The following is an 18,791-nucleotide window of genomic DNA, read 5'->3' on the forward strand; positions in this document are numbered from 1 at the left end:
TTTATCCAATTATATAACAACTATAATAGCCGCCAAGAGAATGAAATGGAATGCCTTGGGTTCATTTCATTTCGGTTTCCTTTTTTAAACAATCATAGTATCTTCGAGAACTTGCGTCACTGTTTTATTGTCCATCAATAATGCTACTCAACATTTGAACATGATTTTCCTTTTCCAGATTGTAAGATCTACCTACATTTTGAGTGTTTAAAAAAAAAGATTTTTCTTAAGATTAAGCACGTTTATTATCGAATGAACGTAATCTGAGAGAATACTTATGTACAAAAATTTGGATAACCAGAGGATCAAATGAAGGCAAAAACAACCACATGACTAAAATCATTTTGATGCAGGTTATTCCAGAAAGTGGACACATGGATGAACAAGGAGGACCAGGTTGATACAGAGGCCAAGAAAAAATTGGATGATGCTACACAGGTATTTTAGTGGATTTTACTTGTGAAAAGAAAGAAAGCTAATAACCAAGAAGTCCAAATAAAGTTTAGATTGCTATTTTTAACCAACGTCCCTTTCTACAATAACTTTATTTAATGAATACATATATTAAATCAGATATATTTTATCATTTGATAAAATCAAATTATCTTATTATATTTTGCAACTATATATTCTTTTAAATGCTGATTTTTATTGGTTTGCCATGTTTAAAGTATGTTCTTCTTAATTACAAAGAGAATAGGTCTTTAAAAATACAATATTGTCTTTAACTGCATACTGAAATAAACTTTTCAATAATTTTAATGCTTTCAATTTGATTGAACTGTCTTTGTTTTAGGAAAACAGGGAGCTAAAGAAACTCGTGGGTGAAACACAAACAAATCTTGCCATTCTAAAGTAATAATTTTTAATACAAAAAGTGTTTTTTTTTATAAAGACTAATTCAAATGACTTGGCCATTCTCGTACAAATATGCCATTGTTGATGTATGGTTTTTTAATCATATTTCGTCTAACCTTCTTCTAACTCCCTCTGTTGTTTCGTTTTTATGGATTTTTTATTCGATTCACTTATACTACTCGATGGTCATTAAGACAAGAGTTCTTGTTTAAAAGTAAAGATAAATATTTCACAATTAATGTTAATATATTCATCGTAAAGAAACAAACGCATAACTAATCTTGTAGTTTACTTCTTTTTTCATCTAAATTTTACCATTTATATTTTATGTGGTAAATTTAGTTTTTAAGATTGTAGATATCCTTTAAATTTTTTCTAATGATTTTCAGAAAATCTTCAAATTATGGCGTCATTACTTTTTTTAAAGGGTTACACGGATATGACAATAGATGATCAATTACCAGCCACACAGCATTATTTAAAATTTTTCCCTTGGTTAGCTTGTAATATTGGGAGAGGAAATGGTCATAGATTAATTTAATTACTATAGTCCCTTGAACTTCCTGTTAATATTTAAAAATAGAAAATGCTAACATATCCTCTTTAAAAAAATGCATTTTCTGAAAAAAGTTTTTTGTGTATAGCAACTGTTTATGTGTCCTTGTCTCTCAATTACATATATATAATTAGAGCATAATATATTGATTTACACCCCTCTCTGAGACTGGAGTTTACAAACAAAGAAAGAATCAAAATTTTCAATTTACAATTAAGTTTTGTTTTGGGGATGGGGAATTTTAGTTTTAAATATTTTATTTTTTTTCCACAAGAGGACCCCATAGAGTTATTGCTATAACATCAAATATTTTTTATAGAAAAGCTACTATGTAATTTACGTTGCCTGTTTGTCCATCTGTTAATACCGCAATTGATAAAATGTGTTTTTCTTGGCTGCTATTGTATTGATCGACTACTATTTTTATTTGTGATGATACCCATTTTCAAAGACGGTATGGCAGACATGCTACTAAAGATATATTTAGGTTTCGTAATTTATCATTGAATTCTATCCTCTCATGTTTATCCTCTCATTTTACATTTGCGCGATAACATTGTTCATTTATCCGTTCACTTATGGATATTGTCATCCTTGTTGAACTATCCTATTATATAAAGTAGTAAGCTGTTTTTGTCTGCAGCGAAGGATCTCGCTAACCGCTGATCCAATATGATTCTCCTTTACAATGAAGCTTCTTATAGGTCCAGGGAAGGTTTTTAACTATTTTGGGAGAGGGTATCTCCCACATTAATTGCCCCTAGAGGCTTCTAGGGGGTGTAGCCGCTAGTAAATAATAAAACTCAAAATTTTTATTTATTTTATTTAATTATTAAAGCCGTTAACTTTAATAACCATAAAAAGCTGTTCTGAATAATCGTCCTCAAGATTTAAAAGGCAAATCTTGGTAATTTGAAATTAATTAAAAAAATATAAACTTTCTATTTTATACCCAACTATGGATTGTGTGTGAACTTGTTATTTTCTGAAGAGGTGTGAAATCAGATAAAATGTTTGAAATATAAACCTAGGAACACAGTTATAGTGTCTGACTGATTATGACGTAACAAAAAAAATTAGCCAATAAGAGGCCACTATAAATATTACCATTGGTCAATAACGGCCTCTCATTGGCTAATTTTTTTGTTACATCATAATCAGTCAGACACTATTACTGTGTTCTAAACCTAGATAGAAATTTGATTTTTGGACAAAATTAATCAGATTCTTATATAAGATTAAATTTTTAAAAGTTCATGGTTAAAATGATTTGGATCAATAATAATATTCATTTTAATTAATTGAAATCCTTTAAGATGAAAAGCAGGGCCCGGCAGCAGCGACTAAGCCTCAATTTTTAAACTGTTTGGTTGCTTAGAATAGTTTTTGAACTTAAGGATTGCCATGATTTGGTTAAGTTATAGACTTTCGGCTGGTTTTTAAAATTGTTCCATGATTTCCCTGAGGCTTACATGCGGCTGAGGCGCGGCTGCCGAGCCTTGAATTGAAGGATATTCTCCCTCCAAATCATATCAAATGAATATAAAGTCATCCATTCTGTTATTATAATTTTGGAGAAGAAAACTCGAGACCCCAACTAGTATTTACATCTATTGAATATCTTAATAACAAATTGTCAGAATAATAGTTTATTATATTGTATTATATAGAGTTTTCTGGGGATAGGCAAATAAAGATCTATGAGATTAATCTCAGATTTGTTTATTCCATTATTCGTGGAAAAGTCTCTATAATACAATACGATACAATTTTTTCAGCGTGTCTCATAACCCATTTTAATCCAGTGGAAATAATCCAATAAATATGATTCTGTGGCATACTGAAAATAACCCTTAATTATATGTTTTTTACTTTTAGATCCGAAATGAGCCAGTTGAAAAACCAATATGAACACAAAGTAGGCGAGTTAACGAGGTAATCAATTCAAAAATAGATACTTCACTGTGAAGGAGAATCATATCAGTTAAGTGGTTAGGGAGAGTCTTCGCTACACGGAAACACATACACAGACGGACATCCTTTTACTTTTTTTTAAAGAATGATGTTTGTATTTAGTGAGAAAGAAAGTATGATGGAGTATGTTTATCAGTATGATAATCTACAGAAACAGCTACAATTATTACAGTAAGTTAATATTTTTTTTTTGACAGGTGTTTTGAATTTTCAAGATCAAAATAACTTTTGATTGCACATTTTTTTAGAAGTTCTTACTTTGCAATATCGGTCAAAAAGATATCATTTTCATGTTTATTATTTCATTAACAAAGATTTAAGATATAAAATCTTGACTTTTATAGCTGATAAATATTTGGAAGGAAAAAAGTTTTTGATCGATCTAGATATATTTGTTCTAATATTAATTGAATTTAGTGATGCAAACCGCAAGTTACAAGATACAAACGATCATATGATGGAGATGGTTGATGTTCAGAGGTAATTTAGATTAGTGAAAAGCTTTTGACTTTTTTCATTTGAACTTTTTTGAAAACATCACTTAGATTATAAGACTAGAAACAATATAACAAACCTTTAAGAAATTAGCAACTATTATTTTTAAAGATATTTTAAAGAAAGTAATTAATATATTTTCTATAAAAGAAGAAACCCAATTTTTATTGAGAAAATGATGATGTAATATTAATATATATATTGCTCTAATCTTTATCAATGCAATGTAGAAGATAAAACCTTTTGGAAAAAGGAGATTAGTTAGATTTGCTTTTCTTTTCAAAAAATCTAATTTTAAATCTTTTTTGATATTAAATAAATTAAAAAATGATGTTTGTTTTCTTTTTCTATTTCTATTTAAGATTAATTTCAAAGGTTTCGTTGTTTGTAAATCAGAATATTAAAAACAAATTTTAGGAATCTACGTTTTTATAACAAATTAGAAACCTAAAAAAATTTTGGAGAAGGATCTAAAGAGAGTAAAAGAAGATTAAAATAATTAACACTTTAAAAGATGCCTTTCTAAGGTTTTAATTTCCGATAACTTTAAGCATATGATCTGTTTGTCCGTCTGACCATTACTTTAAGAGCTGTAAGTAATATGAATTTTCTAGACTGATCTAAAAAAATACAGAAAACTATTGGAGTGCGGAAGGGGGGGGGGGTGGTAACAATATCGCCCTAAAACAAGATATTAATTTAAGATCTCCACGCCTGGATCAGAGAGGCCACCTGGCACATGAACTTGGATACATTAATTCCAGGTATAAAAGCTTTTCCTCCAATTCAATGAGAGACACAGTAAATTTATTTAAAACAAATACGTTTTTTACCATATAATTAAATTGTAATAATTTGATGTAAAAAAAATTATTCCCATGCCAACAAGACATTATTTTGTATGTATTATTTTCCTTAATATACAAATTATTATTGTCAAAAAATAAGAGTTTACTTAAATTTATATAAAATAGTCTTTGATTGCTAAATTGTTGAATTTATTCTTTTGAATAAAAGTTTCTTTTTTATTGAGTTGAGTTTAAAGCTAGAGAAAAAAACAATCCTTTGATTTCTGAGCATCTTATGTAATACTTTTATCTAATATTTTATTGGATTAGCTTCTCAATAATTTGGTAAAATATAGTTGTCATCAATAATCAAGAAAAGTCAATACAAGAAATAGGAAAAGTTATAAATGTTATATGCCATTGTGGAGGCGCGTGCACAGGTTTTTGACAGTCGGCAAGGAAGGGGATTCTTTGTAATAAGTATTTTTTTGAACAGCAGTTCTTTACTTTAATCATAATGTCTATCTTTATAAATACTACTTTTAAAAAGACTACAATATCGCTGCTCCTTATTACTGTATAATAATTACATAATACTTAAGAGCAAAGCCTCTCTGCAATTTCTTGTCATGCAACAAACACATATATTGCATCCGAATAAATAATGGTTATAGAATACATATGCATTAAATGATTCAGCTGTAACTAAATAAAAAAATTACAACTGTGACTATAAAGAGGAAAAATGTCAACATGACATTAGTGCAGTGGCGTGCACAGCAGTTCACCAGGTGGTTGAGGGGATTGTATCCATTCGTGGAGGGGAAAAGGTAAAGGCAGACCGTTAAAATATCTAATTTAAGGGGGGAGTTGAGACTCCCCTTCCGCACGGTACTGCTTCAGTGTCAAATAATGGTTAAAAAAACTTTTAATTTAATTTGTCATTCTTGATATTTTATTTTATCTAGTGAAGTGTTGGATCCTGATGATAAGAGTGAAGAAAGAGCTTTCAGAATCAGCACTTTTCTTAATGATATTGGTAAGTTTTTTTTTATCTCAAACATAATTTTCATATTATGCACCACCGGAGGGAGAAGGAGAAGTACAATATTTAGCTACTAGCGGCAGCGCCCCTAGAATCTAGGGATTCTACATTCGAATGGAAATGGAAGGACAGAAAAATAGCCTAAAACCATATTCAGACCTTTTTTAGAATAAAAATAAAATAGCCTAAACCCATCCCGGGACCTATAAGAAGCTTCACTGTGAAGGGGAACAATATCGGTTCAGTGGTTAGCGAGATCCTTCGCTACAGACAAAAAAAGCTTACTACTTTATATTATAGGATTAAGGACTTTTAGCTAAAGGTTCAGAAAAGATTTTTAAGTAAATTAAACAGAAAACTACTAAATAAATAATATCTTAAGTAGTACTAAAAATCATTAAAACTACTTGAAAATAAGAATTAACTTTAAGCTTATTAAGTAAAATATATTTTAACTCTTTTCGTCCTTGTATAATTAATAAGGAAAACAAAATTTCTATTTATTTTTAATGATATCAGATTTTTCATACTTTTTTTTGATAAGCTTCTTTTCTTAATTACACTTGCCTAAGCCTAAGTAAGATCCACGTTTTATAAATAAAATAAAATAGTCAAGATGTTTGCATGACATAATTTGGGGAAGATGGGAGGGGGAGGGGAGGGGGGGGGATTAATTTACCGTCCATTGTTTTATACCTTTCGATGTGTTACATTCATAACTCGAAATAGGTTCTGATAAATTACAAATTTTCAAGGATTTTTGTCGATGAAACTTGACCATGGGTTACAAAAAGAGCCATTTTGCATATTTTTATGACTTAAAATAAAATTCATGCTACAGTCTTATGTTGATGTATTAACAGTTATAGTTTGATAAGTAGTAAGCCAACCGTGAATGAGCTTAACGTGTACACAATCTGACCCTAATTATATTAAAGCTGTGCGAAATATAGAAAATATCTTGATATATATTTTTTAGTAGAAAGATTCAATTATACTTTTCTATCTCAATTTATCCCGAGCTATAATCTTATTAACTTATTTTGAGGGTGACACCTCAAAGTAATTGCAGGGATAAGAGGATAATGCAATGGCAAGAAATCAATTACCTAATATTCTAAGTGTGCAGTTCAGCGTTTTGTAGATGTTTCTGTTGGAAATATCGTATTATAGAATATTTTGACTGACATTGTCAAATCCATTCCTTAACAAAATATCAAAACTAAATTTTCTATAGGAAGATTTAAAAATTATTAGGAAATAAAGTATTTTAGAAATTTTATAAAAGAATAGTATTTAATAAGGAAAACTTTCTTGTCGATATTTAAGAAAGTTAAGAAAACTAGATTATGAATAATCAAAAATTTATTTCTTGTTGGTTATAATATAATTATAATTTTTTAGTGTTACACTCATTTTGATAAGGAACTTGTCTTGGCAGCCTTAGAAACTTTCAGCCGCGTGTCTTGTATAAGCCAACCAATAAGCCTTATCTTTGGCAGCTTGACTAGAGGAAAGATTAATACACTGTAAACTACAGCCACCCTCATCCTAAGCTACCATCAGCAATAACTACCTAAATTAATATTCCGTTACCCGCAGCTACAGACACAGCCAAATTCAATCACATTCTAAGCCTCACTCAGCCATCCTCAGACACGAGGCTTTTTGTAAGTTGGATCAGCAAATACAACAACCTGTACAGCTTAAAGGGAACTGAACGATCAGCGAAAGCTTACACGGCGTAAAATCAAGGAGATAGATAATTATTATTCAGTTTAAGATAAAATCCTCAAAAATTGATGCTGCTTTTCACCCTAAAAATCCCTTTATTTATATTTGTAAACTAATTATGTTTTATGCCATATATGTACAAGTATTATGATTATATTATATTATAGATAGTGGCCTATCCACACTACAAGGAGAAGAGGAGGGAGAGGATGGATCCAGGTATTAACATTTATTTTTACTGTTAGTTTGACTTTAGAATGTCGTTTGTCAACTATAACTTTTATTATTTGTCGCATCTTTAAAGAAGACAGTTTTCCGCTAAAGTTTAGACCAACAAAACTAAGATTAGTTCTAACATTTCTATTTTGTTTAAATGAGAAATTCTCTTTTATTTTTCCGTTTTGCTCATAACCGGTTATAATCCAGCGGAAATAAACCGGAATTGGACCCATGCCGTACATACCTTTCCAACTCTTTTCAAAAGTTTAATGCATCAAATTATAGGCAGTTTTTCTCGGATATGAAAAAAATATCGAAATTATTAATATTTTTTTTTGCCACCGATGAGTAATGGTCATCAAAATATTTGTAAAGCAAGTATAAATAAATTTTTTTGTACCTGGTTATAAACCTATGAACAAAGTACATGTGAACAATTACATTTGTAATTAAATTTTTTTTTTCAAAAGTTGAGGAAACACACGTTAAAGAGCATGCTAGGAAACGAAATATGGAAAATATTTCCATTTCTTCAGTGTTGACTTAAATATCTTAATCCTTTTCCATTTCAGAGTATTTACATCTACAGATTTGGATGGGAGAAGGACAGCTGTAAGTAAAAATTAAAAAAGAATATTCTAAACATATTTCCAAAAGTAAAGCTTTTCTTCAAGCTACCTCTGTAAGACTGTCAGTAATCGTGGTTGTGTTGACGCGCCATGACCAATTTCTTATTGACTGTACAGTAAAGATAAACATTTTCTGAAAAAAAAAATTTCTAGCCTCAAAGATATGAAAATGACAGCCTTTGGAAATTATTAATTAAAAAAGGACCTAAAACAAAGGTTATTAAATGAAAGGGTGAAGGAAGAGAAAATTGACTTTGACTCATTTATAGTCGGAAATTCATTATCAAACAGTGGACATGCACAAAAAATATTAGCTCTCTAGCTATAATAGGAGCTGAGGTAATAGGGAGGGGGGGGGGGAGGGAGGACATGAAAGCCCCGCACCCCCGACCGATAAAGATGCGTCAAGGGACCCAACTATTAAGGGTTAACTAATCTGCTTTAAAATTTCATTTTCATTTTTTGTAGATGGATTTAATCCACGAGGAAGGATTTGAGGATGGACTAGTTCCTGATCTTAAAAACTCTCCACATTCTTCCCCTCTTAACTCTATCCATTCATTCACTAGACAAGGTAATACAAACTATTCAAGCTTTTAAGCCAGGCTCTGCAGCTGCGACTCAATTAAATTTTTCAAGTTTTGGTCTAGGGTGGCTTAGGCAGCCTTAAACTGTTTAAAAATATGACAATTTATGCCTTGGAAATTGTTTTAAACTGAAATATTCAATTAAATCAGAATATCTAATTATTTTTATATCAGCATGTATCAAGTTATTATATGTTTAGGTCCTCTTGTAACCCCTCCGGGGTCCCTGCATTCTCTACCAAGACTGTCTGCTCATTCTTCCCCCTATCAAGATAGAAGTGGCTTTAAGGTAATCAATATAATTGCAACATACAAGAGATATTAAGAATAAACTAAAAAAAACAGGCTCAATAAAGATCAATAGAATTGTAATACACAAGTTATAAAATTCAAGTTTTTCTAGAACAAATATTATTTGCTTGTTGTAAGATATTTGCATTACATTGGGTTTTGGATACCCATTTACAATGATGACGTATAGTGCTTTCTTCATGATCTAAAGGGACAAGACAATGGACGATAAATTGATGTACATCCCCAAAAATAATCCTTTCTCCAGATTACAATTAGAGATTGAAACGTTTGGTTGCTTAATAAACCAAAATTCAATAAAAGTCCCCAAAGTTGATAAGCTGACGAATAAGTAAATGGTCATATAAAACTTTGGGGACTAGTGCAATAAAGAGCCCAATGTCCCCTCCCTCCCTGGCTTTCTTTGATTAAATTTAACTTTTCTAACAATCTATCCACCTCCCCCCCCCCCAAAAAAAAATAGACAATTCAACAAAATTACCAAAATTAAGAATGAATTATTGAATTAGACAAGTGCTGACTCAATTTCAAGAAAAAGTTCTCAGAAATCCCAAGGGTTTAACAGAAACTCCAGCAAGAGGTGAGAATGTATATTTTTAGCATTGCTGGTATTTTTCTCATGCAATAGGGGGTTTCAATAGTGTATCAGAATTAAAATTACATTTTTTTTCATGTGACGGTGGGGGGGAGACTGGGGATTTGCAACTCTATGTTTATTGATTACAGCTTGCTTAATAACATTTCATGGGTCAAATTCATATAAAGACAACCGAATAGTAAAATTATTCCTTTGGGTAAGATTTTTTGATATTAATTGCTGCTGCTTCTCATTAGAATATTTACAGCAAGTGGATCCATAGACCAAGCAATTAATGAGGACATTTTAAATGACTTATCTTGTGATAAAGTTCACGTAATATTATATCATAAAATAAAAAGTTTCACATGCTAGTCAAATTTAATTTCCTACAAATTAAAACTCTTTTTTAACAATTACCAATATAAAAAGTACAGCGTTTAAATATAACTTTTTAATATCAGCGTTTAGTGAGATACTTTGCTAACAGAAACACACAGACTTCCTGTTACTCTCATGTAAGGATGTAGGATATAAGTTCATTGAGATACCTTAACATTAACTAAATTCCAATTACAGGACAAAAAAACATAAATGAAATATTTACAGTACATAATACAAATGCAAATATGTATAACAAAATAAAACAATTACTATATTATTTAGATCTTTGGTACCTCCATTGAGTGGTATAGGGGAGAAACTTTCAAGAGAGATTTCCTTTGATCATAACAATTACCAGCCATCTTATACCTTTCCTTATTCCAGTGCAAGGTAAAGTTACATTTGGTTTTGTACTTTATAAACAAAGATGACAACATCCACAAAAGCAAAGCTAAAAATTTGACAAACAAATATAAACACTTGTATAGTGTCAGAACTTAAAAAGCAGAATATACATTTTTAAGCGTTAACGGAATGAATGTAAATTTGTTGCTAAATTGCTTAAATGAGTTATTTAAGCAAACAAAATTTAGCATAAATGGATATTTAAATACCAAGGTATTAAATGATCGAGCGTTAGCTCATCATTTAATATCGCGTTTTTTGCAATGGAATGAATATTTAAGGATATATTTACATTTTAAGGACTCGATTTTAGTGAGGCTTCACTTATAATATTACAACTTGTTCCAAAAATCAGATTTTAAATTAACTTTCTGTTAATGATTATATAGTTACTAAGCTTACTAAATTGTATCTAACTGTTAAAAAAGTAATCACACACAAATTGAAATAGATAGGACAATTTTGACATGTCTAAACTAACGATAAAAGCTGACGGAAACGTACAGAATGGCTTCGCTTTAAAAAATAACAAGGATAATCATATGCCTAAGTTGCAATGAAACAACAAGAAAATATTCTTTAAAAATTTGGATCTTTGAAAGACGAAGTAGGTGATATCCTCGTATTTTCACAGAAATTTGTGATAGGTTAATTTAGGTTTGGTTAGGTAAATGCTAATGATTGCCGCGCAGGGTTAGGAAATTGGCCCCTCATTGTTAGAGCCCCCCTGCATGTGCAAGAAATAGGAGAAAAGCAACTGTAAAAATACGTCGAAATCCGCTACCTTGTTTTCTTTCCATGATCTAAACATTTTTACTTTCATATACCTTTCCTTATTCAAGTGTAATTGTGTAGTTGTACTTAATTAGAAAATAACAGGGAAAAAATTGTCCATATTTATCGCAGCAAGAACTAAAACTTAAAATATCGTTTGTCGAAAAGAAAATGAATTAGCGGGGTTCGTTGTATTTACACAGTAGCTTTTCTCCTATTTCTAGACACCGAGGGACCAATTTCCTACCCCTGCGTGGTAATCATTAGCATTTACCTTATTTAACCTAATCTAAAATAAGCTATCAAAAGTTACTGTGAAAATACGACGAAACACGCTATCTCATTTTCTTGTCATGATTCTTTTTGTCTTTTACATGAACAATTACAATCAACCTAATTTTTTGCAAGTCAAATATAATCAAAACAAAACAATAAACAATAAACATGTATCTCTAAAAACTTTTTAAAAAACTATCATTTATTAAAGAACCATTTCAACACTCCGCCAATAAGCTTTCTTATTATTTTTAATTAATTTTTTTTCTTAACTAATTGACTGATTGAGAAACATACAGTTTTGTAAATGTTTATTAAAAAAATTAATAACCATAAAATACAATGAGTTTATTTATTAGTATGATTGATCATGAACCAGCCCTATACGATGAAATATCTGGTCCAAGAAACCTGGAGCCTACTGGTCCTCCAGACAGAACTTATAAGGTTTTATTTCTACAACACAAAGTAATGGGATGTTTATAAGTCTGCCACTTTATGCCCTCCTGCTTTATATTACAGATGTAGATATCTTTAATCTAGCTAATTATTTTGTTACTAGCAGCTTCGCCCCTAGCCTCTAGGTGCTTTTTTCCTAAAGGTTCAGGGGATAATTTAAAATTTTTTTTTAGATATTTTCTGTATTTTATAACTTTTTATTAACTCTTTATAACTTTTTATAACTCTTCATAACTTTATAACTCATTACAACTTTTCATACCTTTTTATATTTATTTATATTGATTTATTTTTTTTAAACCTTCAAATTTTTCTCTTTTTTAATGTTTTCAAAAATTTTTCTTTGCCCCTATCCTTTTAGGGCTTCGCCACTACAGGAGAAGGAAGGTTTCACAGACAGACATCATTCTACTTTGTATTATAGATAAAATAGATAAATCTATTGATTGATAAAGCCAACATAATTCGAAATCAATAAAACAACTTTTAAAAGTTTATTTAGATGCTTTTTCAATACAAACTCACCCCTTCGTTATTTTTAAAACAAAATAAATTCCGGGGGGGGGGGGGTTGTTTTTTCTATGCCTATCTTTTACGGTAACTAAATGAAGTTATACCTAAATTGCCCTAACCCTGCGGGCTATCCTGAAATATAACCTAACCAGATTTGAAGTAAAAACCAACCCATGAAAAATTCCCTTATTTTTAAACAATAAAAGGGTCTTTAGGAAGGGCAATTCTCAACTCCATATTTTGAGGAAAATCACCTTTATTTCTTACTGAGTTCTTTTTTGTTGAATTCAATCTTTAGCATTGATTGATTTATTAAAAAACTTTTACAGTTTCTTCACATTATAAGTTTTGAAAATAATACATAATAAGAGGGAAGCCAGGGATATACAAACATTTATACACTTCTACATCTTTGTAAATAAATTAAAAATAAGAGGGGCGGGGTAGGTTTTCCTTTTTTTGTTTATTATTTTTGGTCAGGTTAGGTCATAATAGGTTCCAAGGTAGCACAAAAGGTTTATGGCTACCCGTAGATGTTAGGCATAGAAAAAAGGCATAGGCTACTTGAAAATAAAGACAAATGTTGCTCTTCTGACACTGTGTAAATTGTAGAATCATTTTTAAGCCCAGGTCCTATTGCATGTTATGCAAAATAGTTTACTGTTGACTGTTTCCAAGATCTTTATGAACCGATAGACGCTCAATTTTTGTTCTTTTAGGTGGTATTTGCCGGAGATGCAGCCGTGGGTAAAACTTCATTCATCAATAGAATTACTAAAGGAGTTTTTCTATCTAATCTTAGCTCAACTTTAGGTTAGTTGTAATTATACTAAGTTTAAAAACCTCAGTTAAATCCACAAGTCGCGCAGCATTATCAAACATCTTAGTTTGAAAGTTGTTGTTGTCTGTAACTAAATATTTCGATAACTACTAAATCGATTGAGTTTTCCATTTGAGGGAAGCTTTACATAAATCCTAGGCGGTTTTAGGCTAATATAAAGGGCTTCATATTTAATTTTCGTTTTCTAAGGTGCAATATGAAATATTTGCAAAAAAAAGATTTATTTCTCTCGTATTCAGTAATGAAAAGTTTATTTATGTAGAAATGCTTAATTTGAGTAGGAATATGGAACCACAAGAAAATTAATTAGTGTTTTTAGTGGATAAAACATTTGTTAGTAAATAATACAACCCCAATGATGATAAACAAAAATACCCCTTCTGTAGATTAAAATAAGTGGTTGAAACGTTTTAAAAATTAACTTTATGAACCCACCAATCAAAAATTTACAAAAGTCCCTAAAGAAAGCGCTACTAAAAAACTTTGGGGACTAGTGTAATAAACAGCCCATTGTCCCCTCTCTCTCTGCATCCTAATACTATGTATCATGTTATTCAGGTGTAGATTTTCAAGTGAAAACAATCCGAGTGGATGAAAGAAATATTGCCATTCAGTTGTGGGACACAGCAGGTCATTTTGCCATTTTTATATGCCAGCAAAGACCTCTCAAACGGTTGCCATTAAAGAGTTTCCCAAAGTATTATTCAAAGTAGTAAGGGTCAGTTTGGGACTAACAAAAACTTCTTTATAAAGCCAAAATCGACCCACCCAAATAATGATACTTATAACATACTTTTACTATGATAAATTCACTAAATTCTTTTCTTCACAGCATTTATTTGAAATATATTTCTGTGAACACAGTGCCATCATCAGTATAAATGACTTAAAACATATAAATTTAACATCTACATATTTAAAAGAATAGTAAAACTAATAGTTATTTATCGCATCGTATTATAAACAACTTTCCATAGATATAAAAATGTACAATCGGCATCTCGGGTTTAACAAAACTGGTTTAAATATTATTATTGTACATTTTACATATATTTAAAAAAAACTGGATATAATACGATGCTATACATAATTTTAGGTATGGATTAGAACCAGTTCTAATCCAGCGTATATTAACCGGTTTCGAAGCCATACTGAAAAAAATATTCCTTATTCTATGATAAGTTTGTAAGAAATGCAGGTAGAAATTGTAGCTTGAAGAGAAAAGAAAAAAATATTATATTAGATCTAATATTTAGGACAAGAAAGATTTCGGAGTGTAACGAAGACGTATTTCCGGCGTGCTGACGGAGTAATGCTACTCTATGATGTAACATCGGAGAGATCTTTCACCTCCGTCAGAAACTGGGTTCAAAATGTTGATGTAAGTAATTTTCTTTCAAATGTTACAATATTTGTTGTCCACCACTGATAACATTTTTTGTTGGATGGGGGTGGGGGGGTAGTCAGATAAATAAAGTGTAAACAATATAGGAACAGTATGAAGATTCCCTGAAAAGCAGATCCTAATTAGTCAATTTCTCTTCAGAGGGTTGTGGTACCCCCCTTAAAAATAGGTATGAACCACAATGGACATATGAAAAGCATCACTATATGGGATAACTTTATGGGTTTAGAGGTAAGCAAGATACATATAGACAGACAGATACACAGATATATATCCTGTTATTTTTATAAAAGGATTATTTAGGAAGTATCACAAAAGAGAATTCCAATAATATTGTGTGGAAATAAAACTGACCAAAGAGAAACTGCCTTAGGAGACAGGAGGAGGTGAGACGATTAATTTAATTTCTTTAAGTTTTTTTAACATTAAAATAATTGAATAGAAGAGATTCTTTGATTGTAAATCCTTTTTCTACAAACCCTACCTACGCATAATTTGTATCAAAGTAATATTATATAGGAATCGGCATATTATTACTTTACCCCATCTCCTCCCAACATACTGGTTAAACGAAATAAATGAGGTACATATTAGCAAGCTAAATTTACTCTCAAGAAGTATTTGCTACTTAAAATCTTTAGACACGGCCATATATAAGTCAATTAGCGGCTCTGGGGGCTCTTGGGGTGGGGTGTTATTGCAGTTACATCTCATTCTCAATTTTAGTTTTTTAAAAAAGTAAATTATTTTTTTTGTGGGGAGGTATTTTTCAAGAGGCGATTTCTCTTTGAATGTTGGTGGTACCCTTCCTCAAAATAGTTATGAACCTTCCCAGGCCTTATGAGAAGCTACATTGAAAAGGAAAACCCATAAAGTTTCAGCGGTTAGCAAGATGCTTTGGCACACACAGAAAGACTGAAATACATCCTGTTACTTTTATATAACTTTATTTAGGTGTATATCAAAAGATGAAGGAGAAAAAATGGCAAGGGATCATGGGTATGAAATTAGAAGCGCAGCTACTATAAATATATAACTACAACATGTCTGTACTTCGTAAGTCGGGATACATAACTTTTAAAAAGATTTACACTTTTTATTCTCAATTTTAATTGGCTAACTATCAGCATTATTTTCTTCTTTGATTTATTGCAAATACCTTTACCATTTACCATTAAATGTTTACGTGTTATTGTTCTGCTTCTAATGAATACAATTTTTCTTGTTTATAAAAGTAATCTATCTTATTTTTAATTCCTTATCTAAGAGATAACACAAAGATAAAATAAAATGAAATGTAATTAATTTCAATTTGTAGAGCCCTTTTCATGGAGACAAGTTCAAAGGATGGTTTAAATGTTCTAGACAGCATTGTGCTTCTGGCCAGGTATAATTTTAATAAATATGATCGGTATTTCTATTTTATATTTACAGAATCTCACATCAAAAGAAGAAACTTTATACTAATATTTAAAAAATGGAAGCCCTATTTATCAAACAAAAAACAACAGCTAAAACCACAAAAAAAAACCAAATATACAGCATCCTAAGAGTAGCGAAGGACAGCAAAGCAGATGAATGGACAAAGGATTTTGAACAGGAGATGTTCATTGTACATAAAAATTTTACAAAAAAAGACTCAAAGCATCCATAACACAGCATCTGAGAGCAATACAAGTTCCAAAGGAATATCTATCAAACATTCCATAATAGACAGACAGACGGACACAGTTAGCTGTAAAAGTAGAAAATCAGTAGTCATAAAATTTTTTACTCAAAATTTCATTTTTCTAATGGTAACAGTGTTTTATACAGCAGATGCCTAGTATGCAGCAAAATCCTCACTAAAAGCTTTCTATTCTTTATAGCAAAAAATCAGTCTGCCTAGGTATTCCACATTTCTTCAATTGTTACATACGGATAGACAAAGTACATTTGGTACTAAAAATATGAGAGTAAATGTGTATCTTAAGTGTAAACAGAAAGGTACACGCCTCCATACATTTATATAAATAAAATAAGTTAATTTTATGGCTTCTTAATTTCTTCTTTTTCAACAAGATTTCAAAAGAAGATAAAATTTACTTAATCGTTTGCAAAGATTATTTTTAAAATAATTTATGGCGAGCTTTAGATTTGATAAAGGATTTGTAATCGATATTTATCGCATCATCGTATAGACAGTTTTCCGTGGAGAAATTCCAGTTTTGTTGGGTCTCAGATACAACGCTTGGTAGCAGTGGTTAGGCATAAAAAAGTGATTTTATCGTATTTGTGGGGGGGGGGGGGTAACTTGGAAAATTACAAACATTCCATAATGTTCAATAATTTTTGATAAGTAATTAATTTAAGGGAGATGTGTAGCTCAGAAGATGTGGAAGTACAATCATCTGCATTGAAACTAAGGTCAGCTATAATAGTGTTATTGAACCTCAGTGCTATAGCATAAACCTCTCATTAAATCTCCTTCGTGGATTTATGCACAAAAATATAGCAATTCTTATTATTTATCTTATTAATCAAATATCTAATAATCCATTTATAAACCCTTCAACGCTTGTAGGTTTATATGGTAATTATGCCAAGGACTAATAAAAAGTGTTGGACTTAAATGCATGTAGTTTATCGTTACTAATAACGTTCTTTTTATCAATTCATAAAAAAAACATTCATTTAGAAAAACTTTAAAAAATCTATTTTAAAGATTTATTTAAAACAAGTTCAAATTTTACTCTGTTGAAAAAATAATTTCATCCTTAATAATTGTGAAAAATCAATTAAATTTCAAACCTTAATTACTCTTCATGATTTTTAATTTTTCTTACCCAGATTGTTTCAATTAACATAGTCAGTTAAATTTAAGTTTTACCATAAAATATCCTTTTTTAGTTTTTGAAATTAATACTAATTCCATCAAGAATAGAGCCTAATCGGTTCTTCGGTGACCAAGATCTTAAGCTTCAGGCGCACGAACAGACGGACAGACACCATTCTACTTTGTGTTATAAATATAATCTATTTTTAGAGAGATGGAGACCAAATCTAATTGTTGTTCAACCCAGAAGAAATCTGCTCTACGATAATAGTTTTTGACTTTCATAAATTAGTAAAATAATTGAAAATAGTATAATGTATATTAGATCAAATGGCAGGCATTAATAAAAAATCTAATCAAGACAATGACAATTATATCCAGAAGTAGCGAAGAAGTAAAAGTTCACAAAGTTTTAAATGGTAATACAAACCAAAATTTCATATTTATCTATAATACAAAGTAGAACGATGTCTGTCTGTCCGTCTGTCCGTCTGACCGTCTGTCCGTCCGTCTGTCTGTCTGTCCCTTAAGATCTCGGTAACCACTGAACCGATCGGATTCTACTCTTCAGGGTATCTACCTATTGGTCCTGTGGTGGTTTTAAGCTATTTTCTCGGGGGGTGGGACACCCCCAACCCCCCCAAAAACCAAAAAATCCCCCCCCATTTTTTTTTTTTTTTTTTTTTTTTTTTTTTTGAAGGAGTTTCCATGGTCCTTTATGGTCTCTCGCAATAATTTTTTTTTATCACCTCTTGGGCAAAGCCCCTAGAGGCTAGGGGCGAAGCCGCTAGTACATATATATAATCCTTATACTAAAGTAACAGGATGTTTGTCTGTCTGTATGTGTGTCTGTCTGTCTGTCTGTGTGTACCGAAGGATCTCGCTAACCGCTGTACCGATCGGGTTCTCCTTAACAGGGTAGCTTCTCATAAGTCCCAGGAAGGTTTTTAACTATTTTGGGGGAGGGTACCACCACCCTCCCAAGAGAAATGACAATAAAATCAAAATTTTAAAAAACGTTTAGGAGACTTCAACGTCAAATGAAGAAGTATCGTACGTAAAAAATTATATTAGAGACTTTATCAAACAAAAACATTTAAAGTGCCACTAGAGGCCTCTAGGGGCGTAGCCGCTAGTTGAAATAT

General features: G+C 30.8%; 1 protein-coding gene across 1 annotated transcript in view; it reads left to right on the plus strand.

The window, feature by feature from the left end:
- Positions 1-17,955, plus strand: part of LOC145313588 (ras and EF-hand domain-containing protein-like) — a 31,270-nt gene extending 13,315 nt beyond the window's left edge. The window contains exons 11-32 of the mRNA XM_080153053.1: positions 354-438; positions 797-855; positions 3,293-3,349; positions 3,491-3,559; positions 3,806-3,868; positions 4,588-4,647; positions 5,640-5,710; positions 7,618-7,669; positions 8,242-8,281; positions 8,767-8,872; positions 9,086-9,174; positions 9,707-9,777; positions 10,441-10,548; positions 11,973-12,060; positions 13,305-13,398; positions 13,985-14,056; positions 14,683-14,807; positions 15,135-15,217; positions 15,786-15,830; positions 16,150-16,218; positions 17,184-17,237; positions 17,857-17,955. Of these exons, the coding sequence (XP_080009179.1) occupies positions 354-438; positions 797-855; positions 3,293-3,349; positions 3,491-3,559; positions 3,806-3,868; positions 4,588-4,647; positions 5,640-5,710; positions 7,618-7,669; positions 8,242-8,281; positions 8,767-8,872; positions 9,086-9,174; positions 9,707-9,777; positions 10,441-10,548; positions 11,973-12,060; positions 13,305-13,398; positions 13,985-14,056; positions 14,683-14,807; positions 15,135-15,217; positions 15,786-15,830; positions 16,150-16,218; positions 17,184-17,237; positions 17,857-17,914 (1,618 nt within the window). The 3' untranslated portion in view covers positions 17,915-17,955. The remainder of the gene's footprint in view (positions 1-353; positions 439-796; positions 856-3,292; positions 3,350-3,490; positions 3,560-3,805; positions 3,869-4,587; positions 4,648-5,639; positions 5,711-7,617; positions 7,670-8,241; positions 8,282-8,766; positions 8,873-9,085; positions 9,175-9,706; positions 9,778-10,440; positions 10,549-11,972; positions 12,061-13,304; positions 13,399-13,984; positions 14,057-14,682; positions 14,808-15,134; positions 15,218-15,785; positions 15,831-16,149; positions 16,219-17,183; positions 17,238-17,856) is intronic.
- The last annotated feature ends 836 nt before the right edge of the window (positions 17,956-18,791 follow it).

This window comes from Acartia tonsa, chromosome 3, assembly GCF_053477335.1.
Source record: "Acartia tonsa isolate MP-2025a chromosome 3, ASM5347733v1, whole genome shotgun sequence".
NCBI lineage: Eukaryota > Metazoa > Arthropoda > Copepoda > Calanoida > Acartiidae > Acartia > Acartia tonsa.